The 22,084-nt window shown below is 42.2% G+C and overlaps 1 protein-coding gene across 1 annotated transcript in view; it reads right to left on the bottom strand.

Moving 5' to 3' along the window:
• Positions 1-22,084, bottom strand: part of SMC1A (structural maintenance of chromosomes 1A) — a 1,753,330-nt gene that overhangs the window by 1,085,564 nt on the left and 645,682 nt on the right. The window contains exons 14-15 of the mRNA XM_044060554.1: positions 14,467-14,646; positions 4,820-4,966 (exon numbers count right to left, since the gene is read on the bottom strand). Coding sequence (XP_043916489.1) covers positions 4,820-4,966; positions 14,467-14,646 — 327 coding nt within the window. The remainder of the gene's footprint in view (positions 1-4,819; positions 4,967-14,466; positions 14,647-22,084) is intronic.

Below are 22,084 nucleotides of genomic sequence, written 5' to 3'. Positions count from 1 at the left end.
GAGTAAAGGTCGGTGAAGAGAACATACGTTTCCCATACCTGTCCATCGTACGGGACTCCTTGTTCGGTGGATGGACAGATGAAGCTTCTGCAAGTTCCTTCTTAGTGGCTGCTGCCACCACAGGGACCCCTTTGGAAAGGAAGGATTTGTCCTCGGGTGCAGTTATAAATTTATTCGGTCTCCTCAGAACTGGTTCCATGGTCTCTGGAGTGCTCCACGCCTTTCAACTCACTACATCCAAAAGTAGGTCAAAAAGTGGAGACACCCAAGAGGTGGAGGGTCGGGAACCAAATGCATCCAGGTAGACAGACTCGTCCTCAGAAGGGGCTAGGGACTTCCAGCCACCCCTCTAAGGATTTCCAAGATGTTCGAAAAGGAGACATCCTCAGAGGGGGACCCTTCCGATTCATCCAAGTCTGTGCCTTAAGTGATGGACTCAGGGGAGTCCAGAGGCTTCCTCTCGCATCTTTTCTTCTGAGGGACCTCCTCCGAGTGTTCGGGGGAGGTTTCAGAAGAAATGGGGTCACCCAATGTGGCTCCTGGGACACAGGTTCCCTACGCTTGGAGGTAGGAGGAGGGTCAAAGGCAGGTACAGGCACCAAGGGGAGAAGGAGCCAATGGAGCCGAGGGTGCAGCGGTCTCAGGAGACGGCATGCTCATCACCTCGAAGGTGCCACGGTCCCAAGTCGAGGGAGCCTCTTGCTCTGAAGAGTACAGAGATCTCCTGCAAACCGAGATCGACGGCTCAAAGGTTGATGTGGGAGTCGAGCTCACCTGTGCTGAAGCTCCGAGAGGGAGAGCGGGGTTGGACAAGGGTCTGATGCCACTTCCCCCCTCGGAGCCGCTAAGAGAGCTTTGGCGTCCAGATCCCTCAATGGGCAGACATCGAGGAGATCGGAGTGGGTGCCAGAACAGATAAAGGAGAAGTAACTGGAGCCGATGGATCCACCACCACGACCTCCATACACTCCGGCACCGAGCTCAAGAGAGTTGGAGGAGGAACCGATGGAGAAGGTGGATAGGCCGAAGGAGCCAATTCCTTACGGACTGGGCTCAAAAGCAATTTGGTAAGTGCCCGAGACTTGAGGAGCCTATTGACCATTCTCCATGTCAAGATCCAAAAGCCTGGAGGACCGAGAGGAGTGCGAAGAGGACCGGTGACTGCCCACTCCAGATTGCAGCACAGGAGATTGTGAAGCACAGCATACCGGCTCCAAAGGAGGAGACCTTGTTCTTTTGTGGGTCCGGACTGGCTCCGAGGACACTGATGGAGCCATTGGAGACTTAGCTTTGTCAAAGCCAACACTGGGAAACATCAGAGCTGAAGGTTTGACAAAGGATTTAGACTCTACCGAACTTGGAACTGATGAGGATGGATAAGTAGGTTTTTCAGACAATTTAGCTGGCTGAGGACCCTGAGACGAAGAATCTTGAGGGTTCTTCAGAAGGCCAAGCAAAATTAACTTGTTCTTTCTCTCCTGCAGAACTGAAAGCATGACAGACAAAGGATGAGTCCTGCAGGTGAACAGCCCCTAAACAGTATACACAACTCGTGTGCCCATCTGTAAGGGACATTTTTTGGCAACATAAGTCACATTTTTTGAACCCAGAGGGTTTCGACTCTTTCGACATAGTTGATAATTAAAACAAGTATAACTGTAGTTTCACGTGGGGTTAATGCTCCTAGAGTGAACCACAATGCAATAAAACTGAAAAAACCAACTAGGAGCAACGCAATGAAGGGCATACAGTCCATCATGATGAAGCAGTTTGCGAAAGCGCTTACCACCATTGTATTCGTGCACATGAATTAAACTCTTCTATTTTAAGTATCCTTGGATGTTGTTATTGGATGTGATCGTTTTATTCTGTTGGAAGAAACGATTTCATTTTGGACTGTATGCCCTTCATTGCGTTTCTCCTAGTTGGTTTTTTCAGTTTTATTGCATAGTTGATAATTAAACAAAAAATACCACAGCGAGAAACAAGGCTGTAACAGCTAACAGCACGCAATAACTAACACTACTAACAAGGCTGTAATAGCTAGCCCGAACAACAAGAAAGGATATCTTTTTTTTTTAAAGGAAAGAGAAGAAAAAGAAAGGGGGAGAGCCTCTAACTGAAACGGCGACTCCCTCAATAGGAGACCCACTAACTTAAATGGTTACTCAGAAAGGGTGGGGAAGAAGAAAAAGAACCCTCTAATTTAAACGGGCTCAAAGGGGAAAGCATGGCCTGAGGAAGAAAATGATGGCCAAGAACACCCAACAAGTAGAAAAAAGGTTGTTAGACTAAAAGGGAATAAATATACACTCTAAAACGCTGGAAAGGATAACACTATATGTGAAAAAACTAAGTACTTAGCCTGAGCCAGTAGTCATAATCTCGAAGCTGCAAGCGTCAAACGAGATCTAGGTAGCTACCGCTAGGCATGTTGGGATAGGGGTCAGTCTCGAGCCAGTAAAAGCTCTTGAGCTACAATAAATCGGCCGAGTCGGAGCAGAGAATAGGCTCAAAACCCAACTAACAAGAATGAAGGCGAGATGGGACAACAACATCTGCTGTTAATTGGATAGACTAAAACCCTGTCCTTAGTATCTCTAGACTATAAACATCTGTGTGGTGATCTGTGCCTTGCTTTCCAAGCTCTTTGCAATTTCCTTTTCCACAAAAAAAAAAAAAAAAAAAAAAAAAAAAAACTCTGTTGATAATAGCCCTGAAGAAAGTTCATTGAAAAGTCCTGCTTCAGGGGTAAATTCATAAACCAGTACCTACATCACTTATGGAACAAGCTTCTCAAACATATTAGACAGTGCAAAATCCTAGCAAAATTCAAACTTCAAATAAATGAATGGCTGAGATCCCATAAGTTAATTTCAAGAGTCACTGGCTACAAATGTCAACCAGATCTCAAGTTTCCATTCTCCTCTCCCTTTCTTCCTTTTCTCCAACGTTCCCCTATTCCATCTCCTTTAGCACACTTCTGGCTGAAGATATTCTATTTACATTGCCCCACGTGGATCACCTCCTAACAAAGACATCTGAACTACTCTCTCACCTTTTAGTGCCCTCCTTTTAGGGTACTGCTGATTAAGCCTACAATGGATGGCATATCGCCTTCTCTTGCTTAGTCTTCCATTTCTCCCTCCTGTCCCTGTGCATTACATCTCAACACATCTGTTATATCCACAAGTGCCTGACTGTAAATGACTGATGCAGGCTGACAGCTTGCAAGTCATCCTCTCCAGCTGAAGTACCTCAGCTTCTAACATTACAATCCTATAGGTTCTGCTAATTTTCAGATCCCTAAGCTACAGTTCCATATCACAACTAGAAAAAAAAACATTCCAGTTCTTCACCTCTACTCAAATCCACTGTACACTTTATTTTTATATTTATTTTTTGCTTCTGGTTCAGTTCTTTACCTAGCCAAATAGTTTGTATTGACTCCTTCAGACAGACACTTAACACACTCTTGCTTCTACTACTACCTACCGCATGCTTATTCCTTCCTTATACTAAACTCCGTATGCTGCCTTACCCTTTCAACACTCTTACATCTGCCCTATTACATTATCACAATCTTACAGTAAAAAAATGACTACAACCATGCAGTTTATTTATTTGCAGTTGTTTAACCAGGATAGTCCATTGGACCTAAAGAACCCGTTTTCAATGGAGTCCTGGGGAGAAAAGCTCCACATACAGATTATACAAATATTATATTCCACATACAGATTATACAAGGTTATGTTACACACATAGTTTATATGAGAAATTAAAGAAAAAACATTGTAGAAATTCTGATTATAAGTTAGACTAAAAAATATCAACAAAAACAAGTGATACAGTTACATCTCAGAAGTTCTTTACTTCTATGAAATATTGCTGTTATTACTTTACAGCAAGCTTACAAGAGTTAACAATAGTTCTGGATGAGTTAAGAGAACTTCATTTAAAAGTAAAGGATACAAGTCCACAGATCTGCATTATCAAGCTTTTTCTAGGTTCTGGCATTACAAGTTTCATACTGCCAACTATGACTGAGATTGAAAATGAAAACCACCCCCTTCTCAACATGCATCAGAAATAAAAATATAGCTCAAGATTTTTTGTTTTTGCCCCCTCATTCCTGACCTCACACACACTACAGGCAGATTAGTTCCCTCCATTATGAATACCTTCAGGCAACACAGCATTACCTCAGACAGTGGGTGGGTGGGGTGGAGACTAAGGTGCTGGAGGGCCATTCATTAACCATAGCTAGCTTGTTGGTGGATGACAAACCGATGACAGCTGCCACTGAAGGAAGAGGTCTGCCACACATTACCATGGACACGAATGACTTCACACATCTGCAAATAAGTTCAATGAGTGAATACAGTTTGCCATATTAAGCGTCTCCTTCCATCCTCCAGTACACGTCAGCACTGCAGTACACAAGACCACAGCCCCAAAAATGGGTAAGCCAGTGTCAGGTACGTTACTCCTACCTTCTCTTGCTGGCTCCTCCATTGCTGAATCTGCTATGCTAATCCTGGATGACTTGGGGCACAGTCAAGACTTTAACTCACTGTGTTACGCAGCCAAAAAGCTTGTTTCAAGACAGTGAGTACAAATAAAAACATAAACATTATACCATCATCCAAGATAAGTTAAAAGTCATTAGTTATAACATTCAATTCAGATATTTTAAATCTTGGGAGTACTTGAGATAACATACAGAATCAAAGTGATTAAGGGACAAAAAATATTGATTTATTCTAAATATCCAGAAACTAGGCTATAACAAATAACATTAATCATAATTTGTTCATACCTTTAATTCCTCAGTAAGTTTCTCCTTCTTTTCTTTGAGTTTGTCCACAGCTTTTTCATCCCAACGTCTGGCTTTAGCTTTCAAGTCACTGGCACCTCCAGAGATGACACCAGACTTCTGAAACAATGTACCATCCAAGGCAACAGTCTTTAAAAAAGAAAAACAACGGCATGTCAGAGGGAGGACCCTTTTAATATCAAGACACAATGTCAGTAAAGATGCAGCATATGATCCTATTCATAATATGTTAAAACTCAAACTGTGCATTACCTATGATATCACAAAGCAGTTCCAGAAATAAGCTTTTGTACAGAATGTATTTGAAAAAAGCACTGCACATTTCAAATTATATATATTTATGCTGCCTGTGTTACATACACAAAAACTGACAAGGACTACCAGGCTAATCCAATCTTCTCATTTTTTTCTTTTGTGCAGTTCTTACAGAACCTACTTAACCCTCAGTCTTCAACTCAATTGATGTGCACCTACCTGCCCATACTATACATTCTAGAACTCGCCCACTGTTCAGGTCCAGCTACTAATGCTGGGAAGAAATGCTTCCCTATTCCTGTACTTGCCCTGACCCTTCCAAACCGATGTTACACAAGTAAATGCGCATACCATACAACTAAATGCTCTCATGTCACTAAGCTGGCAGATTCAGACAGGTCTAAAGTGATTGTTCTCTTCATTAAGAACTCTATTCCCTTCCTCTTACACCACTGGTGTCCCTTTTAAAATAGACCTCATTATTAAAGACCTGTGTACCCCACCTGGACAATAAGCTTTCTTCAACCATCGTGTCTCAGCTGCAGTCAGGACGTCATCCTCTCTCCCATAACTTATCTGATGTGGCATCTATGTCTAAGGACATCCTTCTTCCCATTTACTTTTCCCTCACCAGACCATTATCGAATGCAATGTCTCATTTGGATGCTTTTTAAGCACCCTGTCAACTTAAAACTCCTCAGATTCCTAACAGGAAAAATGTCTGGTTTAAGCCACCTGTTCTATCCTAAGATGCTAAAATCTCTATCCTTCTACTTAAGTCTCTCTCAGACTGCTGCAAGACAATTTTTGATTAGCATTTCAAGCTAGAAAAGACCCATTAATTTCCAAACTACTTAAATTTCACACATCAAACAATTGAACTAATGCTTTTTAAAATGGCATAAACTGTAAGAACTGGACAGCATAATACATTTCTTACCTCACACATCCCTTCTGCACATCAAGCAGAGTACCTTCCCTAAAAACCTTTAAACAAGCATCGAGGACTGGATGGATCAACATACATTTAAGTCAGGCATTAATGCCGATTATCACCTATCCTGAGGGAAAGTACAGTTGTGTACACTTACCATAAATGTAGATGTTAGAGTGTATTCACTGTTGCTGTCATCACATTTGGGTTATCTGCCTGCAGGTAGTCCTCAGTCGGCCTGAATACCAGAGTCTTGGGATTTCTGCGTCGTATGCTGTTGCTTCTTCCATGACGTCAGGGGTAAAAAAACATGCAGCCGATGCCATTACATCAGTTTTTCTTGCCCCAGATGTCAGGAGCCCCCAAAACAGGAAACAATAACACGGTATGGAACACCCCCAGCAAAAAGCAAATAGCAATGATATAAGATATTCCAAACAAAAAGGACAGGTAGAAGTAAAGAGAAGACAGGGAGCTGGAGGGAGGGTAACCAGGACTGCAACAATGAATACACTCTAACATCTACATTAATGTAAGTGTACACAACTGTACTATGTTCTTCGTGTTTCACTGTTGCAGTCATCACATTTAGGTTGATTCCCAAAGCTGCGGATGGGTGGAGGTAGTTAAGAAGCATTAGGGCTGGCAATCAGGCCCTGTAAGACTGCTGTGGCAAATTCAGCTCTGGATTTGGATTTAGAAAAGATAGGCAAGTGGTAATGCTTGGTGAAAGTGTGTACAGAGCTCCAGGTTGCAGCTTCCAGTATGTCCCTGGTAGGAACTCCCCTGAGAAATGCTGTATAGCCCTCGTGGAATGTGTTCTGATCCCCTGTGGGGTAGGTTTCCCATGGTGTTTGTAGCAGAAACGGATGCAGTGTGCTATCCCATTTAGAAATGGTTTGCTCTGAAATGGCCTTGTCCACTGCTCCTGCAGCAAAGCTGACTAGCAACTGGTCAGATTTTCTGAGAGGCTTAGTCCTGTCCAGATAGAACCTAAGCTGCCTGTGCACGTCCAGGGAGTGTAGGATCCTTTCCCCTTTATTCTGAGGGTTAGGGAAAAAGGTTGGCAAATGAATGGACTGGTTTAAAGCCACACTAGATACCACCTTGGACATAAAGGATGGGTTAGTCCTGAGGGAAACACTGTCTGCATTGATGATAATGAAGGGTTCCATGGCTGTAAGGGTGTGCAATTCAGACACTCTTCTTGCTGAAGTGATGGCTAGAAGTAAAACTGTTTTCCATGAGAGGAATTTTAACTCTGCTGTAGCCACAGGTTCAAAGGGCGGAACTTTGAGCTTTTCCAATACAAAGTTAAGGTCCCAGGCTGGAGTGGGAGCTCTCCTGGGGGGGGGTCTTAAATTTTTGGCTCCTCTCTGGAACTGTTTCACCAGAGGATGAGAGAAGACGGGTGGCACAGTATTATAATGAGTTGAGATGACAGAGGCATGAATCTTAATTGAAGAGAAGGATAGGCCTTCGTGGAGCATTTCCATTAAGTAATCTAGTATATGAGGTAGGCTGTGAACAGCTGTGTCCATTCCCTGAGACTGGCTACAGGAACAGTATCTTTTCCACTTTTCTGAATAAGATTTTCTAGTACTTGGCCTCCTTGCCTCAAGAATGACATCCAGCACCTGCTTACTGAGGGTTGCTGGTGATGAGTTCAGGGGATGAGCCAGGCTGCTAGATTCGGGGTCTGTAGTTGAGGGTGCAGAATCTGGCCCACCTGCTGGGACAGCAGGGAAGGAGTCTGAGGCAGATGTCATGGTGGCACTACTGTCAGACTGCGCAAAAGAGGGTAGACAGCAGGGAAGGACTTTGAGGCAGGTGCCACGGTGGCACTACTGTTAGACTGTGCAAAAGGGGGTACCAGTGCTGGCGGACAGTCTGGCGCAATCAGGATTGTCCTTGGCTTGTCCTGTTTGATCTTTAGTAGAACCTTCAAGAGGAGTGGCAGAGGGGGAAAGGTACAGATTGAGAGGCTTTCCCAGGTAAAGGACAGGGCATCCATATTCCAAGCTTGGCTGTGGGGAGTTCTGGTGCAATATTTGCTCAATTGATAGTTTTGATGGGAAGCAAAGAGGTCCACCTCTGGTGCCCTCCATCTGTTCATCAAAAGCTTGAATATTATGGGTTCCAGTTTCGACTTGTGTGGGTCCATGAGATTTCTGTTTAAGTCGTCTGCCAGTGAATTTAGTTTGCCTGGCAGGAACTGAGCTTGCAGGTACACTTGGTTGCTCAAGGCTGTGTTCCACAGAGCCATGGCTGCAGAGTGGGGTAAGAAAGGGTTCCACCCTGCTCGTTTATGTACCACACAACTGTGGTGTTGTCTGTCTTTACCAATAGTTGCCCAGGAAGAATAAGGCATTGGTCAGAGCACTCTGTACAGCTAACATTTCTTTTTGATTGATATGCAGGTGCATTTGCTTTGGGCTACATTTGCCTTGAATGCATTGTCCTGCCATGTGAACCACCCATGCATAGTCTGATGCGTCTGTTAGGGTTTGGGCGGCAGGGGGTAGAGTGAAAGGGAGTCCCTTGTTGTGGTTGCAGGCCTCTGCCCACCAAAGGAACTCTGTCCTTAGGCAATGAATGATAGGAATCATTGTTTCCAGGAGTCCTTGGCTAGCATAGGAAGCAGCTGTTGGAGAGTTAGCATTTTGAATTTTGGAACCACCAGAAAGGTGTTGAGAATAGACAGATCCAGGATAGGATGCCAAGAGTTTTCTTTTCTGGGTACCAGGAACAGCCTGGAATAAAAGCCTTGTCCCCTTTGTTCTGCTGGGATAGGTTGAATAGCCTTGATACTGAGAAGAGAAAGTATTTGCTTTTGGGCCTCTGCCCACTAGTTTGGGGGAGGTCTGGCCATCCACTTAGGGTTGGGAGTGAGTGGAAGTGGAATCTGTATCCCTGGGAAACAATGCTTAAGACCCATCTGTCCTGGGTAATGTACTCCCAGTTTTTGGCATGCAGGGCAAGTTTCCCTCCTAAAGGTGCAAGGCTTGGAAGAGTTAAGGATAAGTCGTTGTGCAATTTTACCATAGGATGGTGGCTTACTATTTCCTGTTTTGGAAGTGGGAGCACTCCATTGCTTAGATCTGTGCATACCCTGAGACTGTAGACTTGGTGGTCTGCCGCCCCTGGATTTGGACTGAGAAGGCCTGGGAGGGACTGGAAAAGACCAGTTTTTAGAAGGCCAATGCCTACTGAATATAGGTGGCTGTACCTGTAAGAAATCTTTAACAGTTTGCATAGATTTAGCTTTCTCCTCCATCCTTTCGAGGACTTCTGCTTTACTGTCAAATAGATGCTCTTGGTTTAATGGTGCATCTAGTAATTTTGCTTTGACATGATCTGGCAAGGTTTGTTCCTTAAGCCAAGCATGTCTTCTAAGAACAGACCCAGTGAAAGCAGCCCTGCAAGAAGCTTCTAAGGCATCAAACCCACATTGCAAAGTATGTTCACCAACTTGGTTAGCAGAATACATTAACTCTTGTAAATCTTTTGTGTTCTGCACAATCAGGAATCAACATCATTTTCTGTTTAATTAGCTCCATAATATGTTGCTGATACTTTAACATATGAAACTGGCAATTTAAAGCCCTAATGTGGCAAAAGTAGCAGAGGTGTACACCTTCTTACCCAATCTGTCTAAAGCCCTGGAATCCCTGTCTGATTCTTAAAGAGGAATTTGTGTGAGTCGGGTACTCTATAGTACCGGTCAGGTTTCCTGGGAGCTGGAGGCAAAGTATCAGGGGTAAGGCTGGATTCCAAGAAGACATCATCTACAACTTCTAGAACAAGAGGGATAGCTAGAGGCCTGTGCTGAGGCAAGTTTAAAAATTCCCAGTGTCTCTTTTTGGACAGAGTAGTCCTGGCTCTCCCAGCGGAAATGCTCTCTAAGGGTAAGCAGGGTTTCACCAAAAGAAAAATCTTCTGGAGGGGAAGCAGAGGGAAAGGAATCCTCTGCATCAGAATCCTCATAGGTAGATAAGGGTATGTCCTGGTAATTAGAAGGATCAGAGTTATCAGACTCCTGATCCGAAGAATCCGAAGGAAAATCAGCTCTTGGTCTTTTTGAGGGGGAAGGCTGACTTCCCGTAATTAAAGTAGTGAGGTCTTCAGCCATTCTAAGCATTTGTTTTTGTGGCATGTGGGCCCGAGAATGAGCTTTGGTCGTCGGTTTCCTAGGCTTAGTGCAAACTCTAGGCCTGAGAAATTCGGTATTTTTGGTTTGGCCTGACTACACCCTCAGAAGCCGGTGCCTACACAGCACTCTGGACCCATCCAAGGTAGAGACATCCGCAGGTTCCATAGTCAAAGAAGCATCTCGCGGCATACTGGACTCCGAATGGGTCTCAGTAGAGGCCTGCGAATCTGTAGGAGTGGGTATCGGGGGCTGCAAAAGCACCTCACTGAGTACCAGCGGACTGGTGACTAGCTTAACGGTAGCGTCGTCGGCAGTTTTGGACCTATGCGGCCTGTCTCTGTCTTTATCCTTACGTTTTTTCAGAAGATCGGTAGTCGGATGGCTTATCAAAGCCATTTCGGAATACAGAGATCAAGAGTGAAAGAATTTAGAGACAAAAATAGCCTGACGACGAATAGCTTTGTCGTTGAACAAGGCACAAAACAGACAGTGAGGGACGTCGTGGTCTCAGCCTAAACAGGTGATGCAATAAGAATGAAAATCTCTGTGAGGTATTTGCCTTCCACACGCAAGACGATTGTTAATTTTTTCTGACATTGGTTAGAGCAAGAAAAAAGGATCTCCAACGGGGTACTTATCTTTTCAAAAACTTCGGGTTTGAAACTCAAAAAGCAAAAATTTCAGGAGACGGTCGACCAGCACTTGCTAACTGCTTCTGTTTCCGGCACCGCACAGCAAGCAAGACTGATGTAATGGCGTCGGCTGCATGTTTTATACCCCCTGATGACTTGACGTCATGGAAGAAGTGACAGCATCCGATGCAGAAATCCCAAGACACTGGTATTCAGGCTGACTGAGGGCTACCTGCAGGCAGATAACCTAAATGTGATGGCTGCAACAGTGAAACACTAAGAACATCTAGTCTTGCACTATTACAAGAGTGATGTTAAACTTCTAGATGGCTCCCCACCCCTAAACTTGGAATGGAACTATGAAACTATAATTTGAAGCTGGTGTGTTTTACCGTGCAGCACTTTCAAGAAGATTAGAATTCAAATTCCGGGAGAAAAGCTCCATGACAGACCACTGGTTTACTGAAAATACACTGCACTGATGCAGTTAACTGTCAAACTCAGCAATACAAAGTCAACAAAACAGTTAATGATCCTTACAGTACAGGCATTTGCCAACAGAATAATCTATAGTCCTGCAACACAACCCAAGTAACTTTCAGTAGTCAAAGTGAAAGTAATTCACTGTATGCAAAGCTTTCACAAACCTCCATATGCACAGTGCAGTGGTTGAAGCCATCAGACCTCATTCACTTTCTGGTAACTGATGCACCAGCAATAACTATTACAAAAAAAAAAATAATCAGCCTATTAACCCAAAAATAAAGTAATGAAGCTAGGCTGCAGAAACCTGGTAACCAGAAAATGAAATTAATGCAAGTGCCTTTGAATACTCACTGTACCTTCTGGCTCACAGAAGGAAAAGTAGATGCCTTCCTTGGCCAATAACAGACTGGTTTACACAAGGAAACAATTTGTCACAGTTGAAAAGCAAATTCAAAACCACAGCCATCACCAGTGATGTCCTGTTGTAAATGACAGGCAGCAGGCTGTGCTATGCTACCAATGGGACGCGTTACTGATATGGTACACAGGACGAAACATTAAATGCAAAATATGTGAAACAAGGCAAGATCCAAAGTCAGTTTGGCAACTGTAGCCTAATACATTACATGCACTTAAAAAATTACACTATTTAAGACAACCTGATACAGCAAAAAACAAAGTTTGATTTAAGTAAATACAGTGGTAACCTATACGAACAGTAGCTCTCAATATCTATATAGTATTATAAATAGTTACATCATATACCATATCAAAGGGCCACAAGATGAAAAGTTATTTAAATAACTGCAATAACCACAGAACAAAGCTCCACCAGCAAAACTCAAAATATATGCAATGTACAGAATTTATATCAAACAACAAAATACCGTACACTACAGTTAGAAACTTATTTTGAATGTTCCTACTATAACCCAGATATAGAACATCCATCTGAAGTTCAGTTTCCAAGGTAATCTTCAGCACTGTCCAGTGCTCTCTTTATGTAGCCTCACCCCTGGGGGCTCCTGAGGAATAATACCAACCTACTGCCTTGGAAGGCTTTAATCACCAGGCTAGGATGAACACTTGGTGTCAGTCTGCTGCTCAGCAGCAGGCACAGAACTGTAGTGTGAAGCTCACTGAAGTTGCTGCTTTCCTGACATGTCTAATACATATTAAACATGAAAAAATAACAAGTACGACAAGCCTTAACTTGTCAGCAAAGTACGATAACCTTTAACTGGTCAACCCGACTTTCCTCGAAAGTCTTCCAAACGTACGTTCACAGGTCATTACTGGGCAATCAGCATTGTAAACCATTAGGAGACCAGCCAATGCAAATCCCAGTAATTTGTTTCCTGCAACTATAATGACCACAGTACACAGTCATTGGGTGAATTTATCGGTCCTTGTCTAATCAAGGTTGTTTAAGATGGCCAGGGAATAACATTATTTGATGTAGTGTTCCACAGATCATTCTCCTGGGGATTTCCAACAGATTGCTTACACTGCAATACAGGCTAAGGTCCTTCCACTGGGTTCTGGAGGAATCTTCAGCTTTGGTGGAAAGGTAAGAAGTTAATCAGGACAGGGTGGTGCCAAGAGGAGTTCACATGCAAAGCCTACAAGCTAAAATGTTAGGGCTCCGAGTTGGTTGATGGAACTTAAGGTGCTCATACCAGAGACCTTCCACGTTAGGGAGAGTTGTGGTCTTTCTAGTTGTGCAGTATGTTTGAAAAGGTACATGCTACAAGGTTTCTATTACAAACACAATAAGAGAGGAGTAGAAAGAAACTGACTTCCTTGCTCTGGAGGATATGGCTTTAGTATTTAGAAGGGTGAGGTATAATGATTTCCTAACAACTTGATATGTGGTGATCAAATAAGATTTTAATCTAGTAGATACACAGATGTTTTGGTCTCCCAGTGGGTTTTATACTACATTCTACAGCAATGAGCTTAAGCCCATGGTTGTATCACCAGGTGTAAATGTGGTTTAGACCCTTTTGCAGGATACGAGTATCAGTTGTAGTGTTACTAACAGTGGCAAGTTTGCAGTCGTTTTCAAAACTTTGTCAACCACGGGGCTCTCAACTTCAGCTCGGACAATGCAGAAGTATATGCCAAAAATGACAAGATTCAATATAGAGACCACAACTACTCCTTCAATATAGAGACCACAAGCACTCCATTAGTGTCAAGTCTTTTAGATGAAAAAATGTCAGCAACCCTCTCTGCATGTATTCGGACAGAAACGTAGTTCGCTATCCAACAGATTACACAGAAGTTAATATCCAAATGACTGAGATTTTCAATAATACCAGAGTGAGGGACAATGTCAAATATCTTAGTTAGATGCAGGTAGGCAGTGTTCACTCAGTGACCATTACCCAGTGCTTCAGTCACCTTCTTATAGAAGTCCACCAAGTTCAGTAAACTGGACTTACCCTTTCCAAAGCCAAAATAATTTGTGTAGAAAGAATGCCAACTCATAAATGAGATTTAGTTAACACTCTCCATGACTTCACAAATAAAACTTTTAACCTTTACTGGTTAACAGTTCTCAGGATCAGTGCCTGGGCTACCCTAGTAAACAGTACCATAATGGCTATTCTCCAAAGCTTTGGGCCTGTTCCCAATAAACAGATTGACTGAATACATCCAAATAGGCTTAGAAGTGAATTTAGAAACCCATGTTTAGTGGCAACGCAACCTGGTATGTTGTCTGGACCCATACAACTAGTACTTTTGATTTTGGGAAAAGTTTTAAGGACATGTTCAGAAGTAATTATAGGGAGAGACTGGAGATAAATGTATCCACTAGTACATTAGCAATAGCAGCTGGATTAGAGGGCATTTACAACAAATTCTGTATTAAACAAATAAAACCAGGTTAATGCAATAAACTGGATACATTTCCTCAACCTCCCCCAACTCCATTCAACATGTAGAATCCTAGGCCACATCTTTTAACAAAGATGGAGTAAAACACATATGATACGGTAACACTGTCAATACTTCCAAGGCAGATATGCTGAAGGCACAAGCACAATATTCAGCAGATCTCAGACAAGTGATACACCATTTAGGAGGGGGATTCAATCGTGCCCACTGCCTTCTGACAAAACCACCACCACCATCTTCTGGCAGAAGTGAAGGACAGTCTTACCTTATGTCGTTGGTATCCTCCAAAGGCAATCTTGCGTGCATCCTCCACATTATCACACACAAGAGCATTGCCACAGGCATACTGCAGTGCTTTCTTTATCTGTGGGGGCTCATATCGGATGACATCAATCACAAGCTTTGCACCCTTCAGTTCTCGCAGCTTCTCATCAGTTGGTTTCACCTGAAAAGAAACAAGCAGGTAAGTTAAAAAAAATTATTTCAAACTAGGGCAAAGAACAATTTGGTATGGGTAGTAGCCTTGCTTGCTAGAAAAGGTAACCGAGAAGGAAGTGTCAGGATCTCCAAAAGGTGAAGGAGTTGCATTAGATTTTATCTGCCTGCAACCTAGTCTCTGGGAGGACCCTTTCTATAGTCCCTTAGGTCAAGAACATTTCAAAGAGGGGTAAGATCAACTCTACTTTTCCCACTGAGATAGAGGCAGGCCCATGAAAGGAAGAAGAGGATTTATTTATTTACAAAATCTACAAACAAAGGACAAAATGGGTCACCTAGTCTATAGATTTAACCCTTCCAAGGCCTGGAATAGCCTACCACTAGATATAAGATCCCTTGAACATCCCAATCAACTCAAAACCGCTACAAAAAATACCTTCATGAAAAATGGGCTTGCCAATGTAATTATCCCTCGTAAACACTCCCCTATAACCTTCTACTTCTCTTCTCTCTTCCTTTCCTTCAATAAACAAACTTACTACTTTATCTTCTCCTCTTGGTACATCACTGTACAAACATAACTAGTAAAATATTTCAGCTATGTAACTATTGCACTATTTGCAGTGGTGGTGCTGCGGTAGCGTTGTCGCCTCACAGTAAGACCTTGCCCTGTTCGATTCTCAGCTAGAGCGTCTTCTGTGTGGAGACATTCGTGAATGGGCGTACCTTCATTGAAGGTTGTGCGTCAGGGTCGGCAACTCGGCACATAAAAATCTACTGCCAATCATTAGCGGACTGGAGTTCCGCTGTGGTGGCCCCTAACCGGGAAAAGCCGAAAGACATTACAACAACAACTATTGTACTATTATGTATATAATATGTAATTATGAATGTATTCCTCTGATGAATGTATTTCTATGTATTTCAATTGCCACAGTTTAATGCATGACACTGTAATGCAATAATGTGTGGTACTGATGAATGTAATGTGTGGCATTGTAATGCAGTAATCTGTGGTACTGATGAACGTATTTCTATATGTATTCAATATGTAAAATTTCTCTTTTCTTTTAGAACTTTTCTCTTCGGGCCTCCGCTGAAAATGGGCATCTGTAGCCCAGTCGGGTCAACAAATATAAAATAAATAAATTAATACATTTTCCATTTGTTTTACCGGGTTAGTCCAACTGGACACAAGATGACTGATTTCAGCAGAGGCCTGGGGAGAAAAGCTCCAGATACAGTAGATATACAAACTTGACACACCCCCTGTTAAAATGCCAGGTTTTTGTGATATAAAAAATGAGACCACAAAAAATAATTTCAAAATTTTTCCCATCTTTAATGTGACCTATAACCTGTACAATTGAATTGAAAAACAAACAAATCTGTTAGGGTAAAAAACATAAAAAATAAAAAAGTACAATAAGCTGGTTGCATAAGTGTGCACACCTCTAAACTAATACTTTGTTGAAGCACCTTTTTAGCTAATTATATTACTCAGTCTTCTTGGGTAGGAGTCCATCAGCATGGCACATCCTGACTTGGCAATATTTGCCCACTCTTCCTTGCAAAAGTGCTCCAAATCTGTCAGACTGCAAGGGCCTCTTGTGCACAGCCCTTTTCAGGTCACCCCACAGATCTTCTATTGGACTTGGGTCTTGGCTCTAGCTGGGCCATTCCAAAACTTTAATCTTCTTCTGGTGAAGCCATTCTTTTGTTGATTTGGATGTATGCTTGGGATCATTCTCATGCTGAAAGGTGAAATTCCTCTTCATCTTTCTACAGACGCCTGAAGGTTTTGGGCCAAAAGCGACTGGTATTTGGAACTGTTCGTAATTCCCTCCACCTTGACTAAAACCCCAGTTCCAGCTGAAAAAACACAACCTCACAGCATGATACTGCCACCACCATGCTTCACCGCGGTGATGATGTTCTTTTGGGGATGCGAAGTGTTGTTTTTGAGCCAAACGTACCTTTTGGAATTATGGCCAAAAAGTTCAGTCTTGGTCTCATCAGACCATAACACATTTTCTCACATGCTTTTTGGAGACTATGTATTATTTTGCAAATTTTATCCAGGCCTGGATGTTTGTCTGTGTAAGAAAAGGCTTCCATCTTGCAACCCTACCCCATAGCCCAGACATATAGAGAATACGGAAGATTGTTGTCACATGTACTACACAACTAGTACTTGCCAGAAATTCCTGCAGCTCCTTCAGTGTTGCTGTAGGTCTCTTGGCAGCCTCCCTGACCATTTTTTGTCTTGTCTTTTCATCAATTTTGGAGGAACATCCAGTTGTTTGCAACATCACTGTTGTCCCATATTTTCTCCACTTTTTGATGACTGTCTTCGCTGTGTTCCATGGTATATCCAATGCTGTAGAAATTGTTTTGTACCCTTCTCCTAATGGATACCTTTCAACAATGAAGTCTCTCTGATGCTTTGTAAGCTCTCTGCGAACCATGGCTTTTACTGTAACAGGCAACTGAGTAAATGTCAGGAAAATCCTACTAGAACAGCTGAACTTTATTTGGGGATAATCAAGTTTCTTTAATTGATGGCAGGTGTGTACCCAAGAAGACTGAATGTTGTAATTAAATCAAAAGGTGCTTCAACAAATTATTAGTTTAAGGGTGTGCACACTTGTGCAACCAGCTTATTGTACTTTTTTTATTTCTTATATTTTTCCCCCCCTAACATATTTGTTTTTCAATTGAATTGTACATGCTATAGGTCACATTAAAGGTGAGAAAAGTTTTGAAATGATTTATTGTGGTCTCATTTTTTATATCACAAAAACCTGGCATTTTAACAGGAGTGTGTAAACTTTTATATCCGCCGTACATACAAAAAATATAAAAAAAATAAAAAAATTATATAAACATAGGTATTTTGTACAAAGAGCATAGAACATACACAAGGAGTAAAATCAGAGTTTTGCAAATGATGCAGCATACAGTGATTACAATACTGAGAAATAAATTAAACAACATATTATACAACAAATATACAATTGCTTGAGCATAAATTCCAAAAGAAGTTTCCATATATAAACAGGGTCATAAATTAGAAATCATAACTATAAAGGTGGCCTAAACACCTGGTCCACAGTACTATGCACTAAATGAAACTACACAGTACACCTGTGATCTACGGATGCTGAAAGTCAGGAAAAGGTGAAATTAGTCTGGTTCTGTACAGGAACTTATCCAAGTTCTGAACAGATCTTTTAGTAGGGATTTGAAAGTATGTTTATTACTTTGACATCTAATGCTAGGGGTAGAGAGTTCCAGGCTATAGCAACTGCACAGGAATAAAGAGATTGTCCTGAGCTATGTAAGCAATTGTTAACAGTCAGTAGGGCGGTATTAGAAAATCTTGGTTGATGTGCAGTATTATGGAAGGTGAGCAGACCAGAGAGGGCAGGTATTTTATTTGGTTGGTATAGCAATTGATGGGTCAGGAGAAGTTGATTGTATTTTAGTAGGTTAGGGAGTTCTAACCATCCTAGTTGTCTTAAGGAGAGGCAATGGATGAGAATGAAACTTAGCACTGATTGCAAATTTTGAGATTTTATTGCAACAGGTAGATAGTTTCAGGTCAGATTTGTTTAGGTTAGTTAGAACTGGGGAAGCGTATAGTAAGGTGGAGAGTAGCTGGGTATGAGAGATAGTGATACGGGATTCCTGTGTGAGAAAGCTCTTGCAGCGCTAGAGTAAACCTAGTTTTTATGAACTTTGGCAATTGTTAGTGCTATACGTTTGTTGAATTTTAGGTTTTGGTCAACAGATACACTTAAGTAGCTTGGCTTAAGTTACTGGTGTGATAAGGGTATTGTTGGAGGATGTTATTGAAAATGGCAAGGTAGGGGTGACAGCTTTGGATGAGTGGAAGATCTTAGATGGGTTTAGTATGAGCTGGGAGGAATTTAGTCATTTTTCAATAGTAGTGAAGGCTTCTTGGGTTCTATCTTGGAGTAACTGTAGAGAGGGGGCTGAGCAAATAAGGGTGGTGTCATCAGCATACTGTACTACATTAGTTTGTTGGGTAGCCGAGGGGGGGTTATTGGTAAAGATGGAAAATAGTAAGGGACCAAGAATGGATCCTTGTGGAACACCATGTCCCACTGGAAGGAGAGGGGGGAAGAGAGAGAGTTATGCTACTTAACAGCTTGTTGCCGGAGGGACAGATAATTTTTAAACCACAGTATGGAGGAGTTATCCAGACTGAGCTCAGAGAGAGTCGATAGTAATTTGCAGTGAGATACCATGTCAAATGCCTTTGGTAGGTCTAGGAAGACAACAGATACTAAGTTGCAGAGACTTCTTTGTTGGTTGACGTGGTCAGTAAAGGATATAAGGGAAGAGGTGGTATTATGGTTTGGCCGAAATCCATGTTGGGAATTTGTTAGCAGGTTATATTGCAGATGATGATTCAGTAGTTGTGTGTACACATTTTTCTAAGATTTTTGATACGGGAGATGGTAATTATCGCCCCATAGCTATACTAAGTTACGTCGAAAAACCACCTTTGTGTAGGGGGATGACAAGAAATTTTCCAGAGAGAGGGGACAGTGTGTTCAGCTATGGAACTATTGAGTATGGAAGTAGGCTAGGTGATGGCAGAGGCAGAAATCCTGAGGTAATCAGCGGGGAGTTTATCAGCAGCAAGAGTGGTGGGTTTCAATATGGCAAGGTATTTATGAATTAGGTCAGTTGGAACTGGTTTAAGAGAGAATTGGAAGTTGGTCTTACTGTAACAGTTTTATATTTTGGGGGTATTTGTAGTAGTAGTAGTGGGGAAATTGCCGAATAACTCTTGGAAGGAGAAGGTGAAATAGTTATTAAACTGTGTGGCAATATCACCGTTACCTTCAATGTTAGGGTTTGGGAACGAGATTTTGCCTGGTTGGAGAATGTGGTTGATTATGGACCAGAATTTTCGTGGATTGTTATAGTGAGTTTTTTGTAGCTGGATATAATAACTTTTTTGTCATTATGCATGTTTTTTTGCTTTGTTTCTGAGCTCTAGGAAATATTGTCGATATGTACTCGTTTTGTTGGCACACCAGGTTGTCCAAGCTATGTCTCGTTGTTTGAGTAGGGCTCTTGTGTCCTTTGAGATCCTGGGGGCTGGGTTGGTTTTAGTATGAAATATACTCTGATGCTAAGATTAAGGATACCCATGAAGGTAATATTAAAATACTCCATGGATTCATCCAATGGTAGATTTTTAGGAGGTGACCAATTTATTTTTAAGGCGTTGATGAACTGGTCTGGTAGGAGATTTTTGGAATTACGGATAGAAAGTAGGATGGGGGTTTTATGTTTTTTTTGTGCTGTCTTAGTATGAATGTCGGTAGGTGATCACTGAGTGAGTCTGGTAACGTACCAGATATACTGCAGATGAAGGCTTGTGGGTTAGGATCCAGTCTAATATGGATTCCTTTTTGGTGGATTTGTCTATACGGGTGGGGGTTTGGGTAAACTGTGTGAAGGTAACAGGTTTAAGCGGTACTTCAGGAGGGAATGCTGTGAGAGACCCAATCAATGTTGAAGTCCCTCAGGATAAGTGTCTCCTGAAGGATGGCAGTGAATGTCCAATGTAAAATGGACTCTACGGTGGCAATATTGTGGCCTGGTGGTAAGCAGACACCTACAATGTTGAGTTGTTTCTGCTGGTTTAATTTCATAATTGCAAACAGGGTGTCTGCATAATCAAAAGTAGGGATATCTTTACATATCTATTGGGAGAGTAAGGTTGTGCCTGTAAAGTAGGGCAATGCCTCCGCCTCTTTTAGATATTTTATCACATCTAAGGATGTTGTAGCCAGGAGGGGCTATGGTGGTATCTTTGATGTGAGGCTTGAGCCAGGTCTCAGTTAGGAGTACAACATCAGGGTTATAGAAGGATATAGAGGCATGTAGCTCTTCAATTTTATTCATGATGCTGCGGATGATTATACTGAGTATTAATAGGTCAGAAGGTTTTTGCTTGCAGGGGATATTAGGTCCCTGTAGGTTTGTAGCGGTGGGTAAAGTAGTGGAGGGGCCTGGATTAGGGTGGATGTCGCTACTGAGTGCAAGTTCTTTCGTAGCAGTGGACAGTGTGTGTAGGTAACTGGTGATCATATTGTGCATTTGTAAACTGGGTAGTTTTTTTGTAGGTGAGCTTGGTGAGCTCAAAACGGGTGTGGTTGAAGATGGCAGGTGAAATGTATATGCAATGATGGTGGTGAGCGTTTCAAAAGGTTAGTGTTGGGGAGTTTAGGTGATTGTGGTTACTGACAGTGGAGTGGTAGTAAGTTAGATGGTAACCTAGGGAGAGAACTGCTAAGAAAATAGGAGGTGCAAATATGCTGAGAGTTGAAGGGGGTGGTGGTAGTATATGTGGAGTTAAGTTATCCGATTTGGGAGTTATTAGAGGGAGAAAGGGCAGTGTGATGCAACAGAGCACCACAGAACAAATTAGTGAGTAAGTGGTGAAAGGAAAGAAAGGGGGGAGTGGTTGGAGAATGATGCAATAGGTTAGTGGGAGGTGTTAGGGAAGTCAGTTGATTGTGGTTATGAATACATTTGGGTATAGGTGGGGCAGGTGGAATAAGGGGGCAGGGTGGGGAGCGAAGTGAGCCAGAGCGATAGCGAGGGCAAAAGGAGCAAGCTGAACTCCACAAGTTAAGGAACTCAGCGAAGAATTGAAACAGTGAGCTAGAGTAGGTAAGGTACTGGTTAAAGTACAATTATACCATGGTCTGATGAAGCGTACAGGAGTACGCGAAAGCGCTCACCACCAATAAATTCTTTGTTTTATTATAAGTCGTGCAGAGTCCGCAGTTTATGTTTTATCATTATTCTGTTTTTTTCTAACTACGGCCTTTTAGTTGTGGTGGATTTTATTTTTATACAATTATATTTAACTGAGACAGGCAACACCACTGCAACATTTATGGGCAGAAGCTAACAGTAAATCAGGTGGAAAGTCAGAGACAACTGTTAATTAAGGGATGCTGTTAATTTTAAATCAGTTGCAAAGAAAAAGGGAGGGGAGTCTATGGCAGAACAAGTAAGATACTTTAATGAAAAAAAAAAACATCTACAGATTTTAATAACTAGTGCAGCTCTGTAGTGGAAGATGGTGGGGCAGGTGGTTCACCGCCGCGGCTTCAGATCGCAGAGTACAGTCCCGTGGGACAGGTAAAGCAGCAGAGTTATATTTTCAGTAAAAAATGCAGCAGGTATATTTAAGCAAGGTTTTAATAACTAGTGCAGCTCTGTAGTGGAAGATGGTGGGGCAGGTAGTAGACTGCCGCAGCTTTAGATTGCAGAAAACAGTCCCGAGGGAGAGGCAAAGCAGCAGAGTTATATTTTCAGTAAAAAAATGCAGCAAGTATATTTAAACAACAAAGTAGTAGGAGGTTCACGGAACGCCAGGACAGAGCAGT

This window comes from Protopterus annectens, chromosome 1.part0 (assembly GCF_019279795.1).
Source record: "Protopterus annectens isolate FY-2018-M chromosome 1.part0, PAN1.0, whole genome shotgun sequence".
Lineage (NCBI taxonomy): Eukaryota > Metazoa > Chordata > Ceratodontiformes > Protopteridae > Protopterus > Protopterus annectens.
The sequence above is the reverse complement of the archived record's forward strand: the minus strand, read 5'-3'. Positions and strand labels throughout refer to the sequence as shown.